This window comes from Antennarius striatus, chromosome 4 (genome assembly GCF_040054535.1).
Source record: "Antennarius striatus isolate MH-2024 chromosome 4, ASM4005453v1, whole genome shotgun sequence".
NCBI classification, from domain to species: Eukaryota; Metazoa; Chordata; class Actinopteri; order Lophiiformes; family Antennariidae; genus Antennarius; species Antennarius striatus.
The window spans coordinates 2,932,501-2,942,073 of NC_090779.1; the positions used below are offsets into that span (position 1 = coordinate 2,932,501).

Consider the following 9,573-nt stretch of genomic DNA (forward strand, 5'->3'; position numbering starts at 1 on the left):
TTATAAGAGCCAGTCAATCCATGAAAGTCTGCTGTGCCAAAAGGCTGACATTAAACTACATTAATGGTAAAGCCAGATGGAGAGAGAGCAAAGCAAGACTGGAGCGAGGGAAGGAATGTGAATGAAATATCAACTGTACTGCACTAAACAGCCCACAGGCTCTGTCTGAACCTGACAGCAGATACTGAGAGGACACCAGTTGGAAAACCTCTCGCATCAACACAATAACACACTACAGAGTCGTGTACCTGTCAGTATCAAGACATCAGCAACCATCAGACTGCTTTGTAACTTCACAACAATGAATGTCTTCAGCAGATTTGACTCCAGACGATCAGTAATTCCTGTGCCGGCTTGTCTTGTTAAATATAATGCACACAGAAACACAGCAGAACCTCGAGATATGAGCTGCTCTACTTACCAGGGTTTTTTTTTTTAGATGCGAGTCGTCGCTCCGTCCATATTTTCATTTATTTTCATTCTTTATCTTTGTCTAGGTAACCTATACAGGTATACAATAATCCCTCCTGCTTTCAACACGCACGGCTTCACCTCATCGCTGAATTTTAGTAGGTAGTCATGTGATTGTATTGGCTGACGGCATCCAGAAGTGCATTTCGTTCCGTGAGATACAAAAGTGCTTTAAACAGTCTATCAGAGTGTGGGAAAAGGTAATACAGATAGAAGGTGGTTTAATATCAGTATAGGGAGGGTTAATAGACGATTAAATTACTGTAAATAATAAAATTAATAGCTCGTCAGTATATCACTGATTTTCTTTTTGCGGGTGTTCCTGGAACGCATTAACAGCAAGTAACGAGGGATTACTGTATAATTAATTATACACAGGTAAAGTCTACACGTCTATTCATTCATTCATTCATTCATTCATCCCTCCCACCTCCAAAAACATGCATGTCTATTGGTTAATGAAAAAAGTTTTTTGTCATAATTTAGAGGGTTTGGGGCTTTTTTACCAGGCTAGACTGGACTAAAATGATTTTAGTTATTTTAAATGGGGATCATTGCCTCAGTTGTGTCAGTCACGGAACTGACAATACTCTTATCTCGTGGTTCGACTGTATTACAGTACATTATTATGTAGATCTAGCCAGGGTTGTAAACTAACTACAACAATAAAGACAACCATTTTTATCTTGCAACAGAACCTGCAATGGTCCTCGAGTAAAAATAGCTGTTGTTAGTTCCTCTGACGTGATGATGTGTTGTTCTTCCCTGTCTTCCATTACGGTGCAGTCAGTCCGCTGCACGCCAGCAGAGAGTTCTTAATGTTTGCAGAGGGAAAAAACCACACACAAACTTGTGTCAGGCGGCGAAAGCTGAGATATTATGAAAGGATGTAAAGAGGTGAGAGAGGGAACATGGAGAGGAAGAGGGAGGCTGATTGGAAATGATGCCATTAGCCTGGAACAACTTGGCTCAGCACACTGACGACGAACCAAACTTCCCCCGCCCTCCCTCTGGTCAAAGGGCTAATTTGGCTCCAGTGACTATAAACAACACTTTAAACCCCTGAACGTCAACTGGTGGCCCGCGGGCCACTTCCATCCTGCCAAAGCCTCTCATCTGGCAGGCTCAGTATTTGAGAATTCAAAATGTGCACACATAGCATCACTAACCAGTGCAAGAGCCCGGTTTTACCTGAGCGTGAGCTAGCATCAGTTTGTCCACCCCATCAGGACACCTGTGACATACAGGTGTGGTGACTGTGTTTCTTGCAGCCATTCAATTCAGTTTTTCTTCTCATATAAGATGTAATTGTGCCTTCAATTAACCAACTACGTGATGGGGAACATGTATAGAAGACAGCAACCCAGGAGTCGGTGAACCCCCCCCTCACATTCCCAACTTCGGCACCTGCATGTAATCGTCTAACTATAGCCATAAAGACACTGACTCTATCTGGTCTATCTGCCACTCTCTCTCTGTCTCTCTTTCTCTTACCCTGTCCTTATTTTCATTGTATTTCTTTTCCACCCAACAGGTCAAGGCAGATGGCTGCCCAAAAGAGTCTGGGTCCCGACCAGAGTTTCTTCCTCAATGACGGACTTTTCCCCCACTACTGTCGCTTATGCTTGCTCTGGAGGGTTTTGTTGGGTTTTTCTGTCTGTTAAAGCATTTTGAAATGTCTGTTGCCAGGATCAAGCGCTTTATAAATAAAACTTGATTGATTGATTTGATTGATCGATTGAATATCAAAATAATTATTAAACGAGAACCAATGCAATCACAGACTGCAACATCTCGCGACACACCTGAATTCAAAATTTTACCCTGACCTACTTGCACAGGTCACAGATCAAAGCTAGTGCTCTGACCTACTGTCATTGATCAAAGCACTAGCTTTGATCTGTGGTCTTACTCACACTGGCCTTCGGCCTCATTTTTCTCTTATCCGGTTAAAATTTAGACCTTGACCTACTTTCCTCAAGGTCAAGGTCATCATCTCATTTTCATCCCCTTTGCCACCCGAGTAATGTGCTTTTTGTTTCATCTTTTTATCTGCAACGGTTGCGAAGATATTTGGTGGACTAACTAACAGATGAAAATGCAAACACTAACAATTACAACACATCACTGCTTTGTAGCGGAATGTAAAAAGTTATTTCTTCATGTCACTTGAGAAAAGACAGCAGCAACTAGGTTTTGATGCATCAGGACGTCCTGCAGGTCGCTGGATTTTCCACTGCTTTCCCAGAGTTGTGCAGCACCATCAATTGGACTGAAGGCAGCCCCATCGCTATCTGGAGGCTCCTGCTAAGTAGCCACATGCTGCTAGCTCTCTGCACCCGTAGCTGACCCGTTCAATACTGTCAGGTTTCAGCCTGCAGACCGCATCAAACCCTACTGGCAGGGCTGGACATGAACACGTGGGCCAATCACAGCAATTCCTCGATATCATTGTTTGCTGGCACAGATTTCGTGGTATGAGTTGCTCTGGTCAAACGTCATGTTGAGCCTCTTGATAGTATTTTTGATTCTTTCCTCAGACTCTGAAGTGAGATGTAGGTTTTTTTATTCACCACTGACTCCTTGGTGAGAGAAGGATTCAGCCTGTTCTAGTTAGGCCTTGTTCAGACTGGTTCAGACTGAAGAAGAAGAGGAAAACTGGTCACCTATATCCGATTTTTAGCTCATCCAGATTGATATCGGATGTCTCGTTTTTAGTCTGAATTGTCCCGTACCACATGATATCCGATTTTTGCGGGACAGATTGAAACCACATTTGGGAGGTAGTTTCCTATCAGATATAGACAGATGAGTCTCAGTATGAACAGCTCCAAACACTCTGATCGGATATGGGCGGACCGTGACGCCATATCCACGACGCGAGAGCAAGGCAACGTCGTTGTTACGGCAACCTGTCAGATCAGCCGATAATGTGGCCCAGTCTGAACAGAGCCAGATTGCATTTGGACATTTGCTAAAAACAGTGTGAGCAGTCTGCCCTAGAAATCCGATATGGAAGGAAATCTGATATGCCAGCAGTCTGAACGCAGCCTTAATCATCTTCCAATTGTGACGCATTATGAGAATCCAGCTCCAACAATGTCCACTTAGAGAAGCTGATGACCTCCTGTACTAAACAAACCAAATCAACTCTAAAAGTAAGAGGTCCCCCCGTCCAAGTCTCCCTGCACTCCTTCAGCTCCCTGTCATATGTGCTCAGCTCCCATTTAATGTCCTGCAAATGAAGCGGATTTATTAATGTGTAATTAAGTAATAATCATCACTACATAATGCATGAGAGACTCGAGGGGCTGAGTGCTGAGCGAGCTGGAGAGAGGGAGAGATAGGATAGCGAGGCTGCCGGTGCAGACAGAGGAGATTTCTGCCTCGCCTCGTTAAAGACACACATTAAAAACGGATTAATCCGCTGAAATAATATTTTGATAAGAGAGAAGACGCCCGTTCTCATTTCTTCCCTCCGCTCAGCCCTCCTCTTCTCCAACCCCATCAGCTAGTTTCATGGCCCATCATCGCACCATTAGTCTGTGTTCAATTAAAAGACTGCAATTAGTGGAGTCTTCCCACTGTTAATAAGGCCTCATCACTGGAAAGACCAGACTGATCAAGTGTGTCTGAACAGAGGAGGATCAGAGGAGGACCAGCGCTGCCAGTTAAAAGAAGAAAGTCCACTTTATTATCCCCAACGGGGAAATTATCTTTACACTCAGCTTATACAGTACATGCATATACTGTATGTGTTAGACCATACATACAATGTAGTGTACAGGCCACTGGAACACAGACAATATACTAGGGGCCTGCAGTCATGCAATTAGTACAACAAAAAACAGTATATAGGGGGAGGCAGTGATGGGCAGCGACTTTGGGGTGCGCCCCAATTGAGCAGTTGTGAGGAGGACGGTGCCTTGCTCAGGGGCGCCCCGGCAGTGGCTGGGAGGTGAGCTGACACCTCCAACTGTCAGCTCACACTTCAAGGATGGCTGGGCGGGAGCGGGAATCGAACCGCCAATCTCTGATCATCAGGCGCCGGCTCAACCACTGAGTCACTGCCGCCCCAAGGTTCCTGTCACAACGCTTCTCTGTCGCTTCGCTGTTTGGTTCCTCGAACACCCTCACCTAGTAATAGGAATCATGAAGTTATGTAGTATTTATATGATTGTTCTAAATAAGGTTACTAAAAATGTGTGCAGAGTCTGCATGTTCTCCCCGTGTCTGTGTGGGTTCTCTCTGGGTTCTCCTGGGTGGATGAAACACCCTGTCCATTATCTGCCTGTCTGTCAGGACAATCTGTAACGCTGAGACAATAAAATACCATCAGCTATGAATGACATATTCCTGATCGGGCTTGTCTGAGTCGGAGCAGAGCTGAAGGAGATGCATGAGGCGGGACGGTCGTTGTTCTGGCGTGACCGGCCGGTCTGAGCGCCGGCCAGCCGGTCAGAGTCGGGTGAGCAGGTGAAAGACAGAAGAACATGAAAACACAGATAATCCCCAGTCCTCCTGCCCGATCGCCCGCTGTGTGCCACCGTGCCGCCGCACAACAGCCCCCCCCTGTTCCCCCGTAACCCTTCAACCCCTCGTCCTCCCTCCCCCATCCCTCTCTCCATCTTCCCCCAAATCCACATCTTGCCAAGCTGTCAGTGGGGCAAGGTGTGGAGGGGAGATAGCAACACACACGTACCAATACAGACGCACGAGGACACAAACACAAAACACACGGCGCTTACATACACTAGACGACGAGGTTGTGTTTTTACTGCACGCGCACACACACACACACACATACACACACACACACACACACACACACACACACACACAACTACCTCAGCTTTTCTTTGCTCTGGTTCGCTTGGCTACCTGACCAAATCTAAGCTCTGGTTATCCAGGCTGCCTTTGTAACACACAGACACACACACACACACACACACACACACACACACACACACGTGCATGTCCAAAAACACATGCAAACACCAAAATGTAAACCTTGCAAGCGTGAACATAAACACGGGGAGCCGCGGCGGACAGATTCACTGGTCCAGCGATTTGTTCACTGAAGAACTGAGCCGAGCATCGACAGCGGCGCAGCAGGTAGCCATAGCAACATAACAACACATTCCAGCAGGAATCAATATTCATACAAAAGTACACTAACGCCGAAGGTGAAATCGTCTTCTAATCGCTGAACATTAATTGATCTACTGTTTCTAAAACATGTGGGGGGTTTTGTGGATGTGTGAACTCATCAAGAGTCAGTGTGTGTCAGGATTCTTCTTCATGATATTGATTTAATGATGTAAATAAACTCATATGGCTGCTCTGATGTCTCACACACACACACACACACACACACACACACACACACACACACACACACACACACACACACACACACACACACACACACACTACGCAGCAACAGCAAGTCTGACTGAAGGTGAGCACTGATACCGGCTGTAATGGAATGTGTGGAAGTGTTTCAGCTCCGATTTTGTTGCGTTTGTTGTTATTTAAAGTTTATTCTTAGTTTTGGCTTCAAATAACGTACTAACAGATTCTATTACAGCAATCGAGACAAATTCGAACCACAAATCTGATTTCAGTCTCTCACTTTCTCCTGAATACATGTGAGAAAACACAGAGATCGTGCCACAACTAGTTTGAACGCGGGCAACTTCTCTCTTTTAAAATTTTGTTGCAGATGAAGACGAGCATTCAATTTTTAACATCTTAAAAACTTAAAGACTAATATTTATATGGGCTTTATGAATATATACTGAATGTTCTGTTGGCTATGGCACACACTATCACACAATCAGCTGTTTCTTCAACTCATTTTCTGGCCCATGATAAAATATTTCTTAAAATATACCTAAAAGCTAACAGACCACCCCACCCCACCCCCGGTGCAGGGGGGGTATGTATGACAAAAAGAAGCCCATCCCAACTGGGATGAAACAAGGCTGAAAGTGTCCGTGATCAAAGTTCACACCCGGCCTGTCAGGAATGGGTTTGCTTCCCAGACAGCCGCTAACAGGGACGCCTGTGAGGTGGAGGAAGTGGGGGGAAGGGGGGGTGCTAACCACATGGTCAGCCCATCCTGTTGCCCATCTGGGTCCCATAAAGGAAACATGGAGCCCAAGGCCACCACATGCCCTCATGTATGATGCCCGCTCACCCATGCACTGTGATGTAGAGCCCTTCATAGTCACAGGGGGGGCTGAGGCTCCGCTGATTAACCAATAGGGTCCGAAACATTTTTAGCCAATTAGTTTTGACTGATCTTTGTCAGGATAATGAATCTGTTCACTTCTGATTTACTGTCTTAACCTTTCACATATTTTTAGAGCTGACAGGGAGACTGAATCCCCTGGAAAAAGGGACTTGATCACACAAATGCTGTAAAATCTAGGATTGAATACGTTCATATTCAGTTGTCCCACTAAACAAAACTGGAATAAAATGCCATCATTATTTTTGTTTTGAAAAGACAATAAAGACGTGACGTGGGGATCAGTGACTCCACGTGGGGGTCGAGCGGCAGTGACGCGCACGAGCACAATTCCCCAACAACGGGAGTGATCCCGCTACGCGGACCCACAAACCCGCTGAACTCCGGGCTGAGCTGAAGGCATTCAGCGGGTCACCGTTCATCCGCCGACTGGGGGGGGGGCGCTAATTGAAAATAATCAGCCAATGAACCGAGAAATCTCAGCGACATTGATGGGAGCAGCAGCAACCTTTAACCATCCTGAGGGGTACTAACCGGACGGAGTGGGAACTCAGTGAAAGACAAGGAGTCATTTCAACTGTGGTAAAAATAAATTCATTAATGAAAGAAGTAAACAACCACAAGAGCGGGGATGACATTTTAGTCAATGTGTGGTTGGTTGGCCCCCTCCTGAATGAGGTGTCCGTCCCCTTGGGGGCCCCTCACTAAGTTTCTTACCTTTAACGGACCGTGGTTTGGCCTGTTTTCTTCTGGACATCTCTGGAGCTGAACTTCTTCCCTCTTTAAATTCAGTTATGAGCTCTGTTTGGTTCCGTTCCGTGTTTTCAGAGGACCATACAGGCGGACGCCGTCCGGTCAGCCTTCCTCCTCCTCTTCCTCCACTTCGCTGCTGCTCCTTCGCCTGTTGCAATGCGGCAGCCCCGGGGTCCAGCGGCCGTCAGTCCCACCACAACACCCCGGCAGGACGCGCGGCGGAGCGGCTCCGCGGAGGCGCACCGCTCCCTTCTGACGCGCGGCTCTTCCTTCTCCCTCCGCGGCTGCGGCGTCTGGCGCAACCTGTGGAACCGACGGGGGGAACTCTCGGCGGGTGAACCTCTGATCCTCGTGACGTGACGTGACAACCCCGCTTCTGATTTCCGGTGACCCCCCCTCCTCCTGCTGCACGAGCCCGTGCGCTCGCGGCGCACAGATCTCTCCAAAAAGCGCGGGGCGAAGAACCGGAGCGCGAGCTACCAGCAGCCACGCGCGCGCGGAGAACACCTGAGCAGGTCCCGAGCGGCGTGGAGGAAAAGTGACCGCCGAGCCGTCCGGGGGTGAGGCGGCGGGGCCACGGCGGTACGTGACGGTCCCGCGGAGGAGAAAGGAGCGCGAATGTTCGGGGATTCTGCGTAAAAATAAGAAAAAAGCGGCTTCTTCCACTGCGATCCTCGCGGCTTCTTGGGGGCTTATTTAGTTTATCTCAACTGTTTGTCGGTCTCGTCGGTCTGGTCCCTCCGAGGAAGCAGCACCGACCCGAACCGACCAGCCTCCGGTGCTCCGTCCCGCTATTCTACACTAGGCAATGGAGGTGGTGGTCTGGTGGCATGGATAGTGCGCTTTTCCCCTGCATCTCCACCCCGAGGGAAATATTGCGTTTGATCCACGCGTTTCGTTTTGTTAATATTTCTCGGCGGTGTTATTAATAGCAGCCTGATATCTGCAGCAGTCTAACCCTTCGCTAGCCTCTGTCTCCCTGCTTTTTCTTTGTCCTGACTCTGGCTACCAGTCTCCCTCCTCCTCCTCTGCCTGCCTCTGCTGGCGGGGCTGCGGCGCAGACACACATAATAAAGCCAAGGCAGGCAGTGCTTGGCTGGAAATGTAGCCGCGTCCCAGCAGGGGGATGTGAGAGAAGGGTCCCGGCGGGGGAGCGCTCTGATCCCGCAGGGAGCAGCTCGGCACAGCCCGGGTTGGCTGAGGCAGAGAGGCAGGAGAGAGGCAGGCTGGGCGGACGGAGAGGAGGGGGGGGGGCGAGAGAGGACGGTTATGCAACAGCGCCTAGCTGTGGCCGACTGGTGTAACTACAACCGGGCCTCTGAGACTACAGAGGATGGAGACGGAGAGAAAATATGGACTTGGATTATAGTTTGATGTGGAAGAGGCTGAAAAAGTTAAAAGTTTGTTAACTACGTTAAAAAAAATGAGCAAATGAGATCATTGGATGACGTATTAAGTGACCTTTAAGGTCACCTTGAGGTCCCTAGTGACCCACCACCATGTCAGTCACCATTCAATGGGAAATTTGGCGGCTTTTAATAAGGTTGCCCAAACATTACAGTAAGTTGAATGTTAAATTTGTTTGTGTGTGTGTGTGTGTGTGTGTGTGTGTGTGTGTGTGTGTGTAAGCTGTACACCACAAGGGTACAAGACAAGTATAAAATTGTTATAGCAATTCTAAAATCATCTCACACACACACACACACACACATCAGAATGGGTTTGTGCTCTTTAGATCGAAATAGTTTAATGATTGGAAAAATGGAGATTGTTATTTAGTGATTGATCTTCTCAAGGGTTCTGTCCAGGAATATACAAGAGATAGTTCTAGACATAAGGCGTCTACGTCATTGTAGTGTCTTTGGACTATTTCAACTAAGGAAACGTTTCTATTTGGTTTAATATAATTATCACTTCTTGTCCAGTTTAACTCGTTACATCCAGCCACCGTCATTTATCACAGAAAGTCACAGTTTGTTTGGGGTGTCTTGGGAAAGGTGAGGTCATTAATCCTGCTGGCCAAAATCAATCTGCATTTAATTGGGTTTCAACTATTTGGTGAAATTCGATGAAAGAGTGACTGAATGCATACC

At 47.4% G+C, this 9,573-nt stretch overlaps 1 protein-coding gene across 5 annotated transcripts in view; it reads right to left on the reverse strand.

The window, feature by feature from the left end:
- Window positions 1-8,724, reverse strand: part of znf423 (zinc finger protein 423) — a 165,738-nt gene extending 157,014 nt beyond the window's left edge. For 4 of the 5 annotated variants that reach the window (XM_068312946.1, XM_068312943.1, XM_068312944.1 and 1 more), the window contains exon 1: window positions 7,445-8,723. In XM_068312946.1, the coding sequence (XP_068169047.1) occupies window positions 7,445-7,484 (40 nt within the window). In that variant the 5' untranslated portion in view covers window positions 7,485-8,723. Of the gene's footprint in view, window positions 1-7,444 lie in introns of all 5 variants that reach the window. The other variant, XM_068312945.1, reaches the window with a different exon arrangement.
- Window positions 8,725-9,573: the final 849 nt, after the last annotated feature.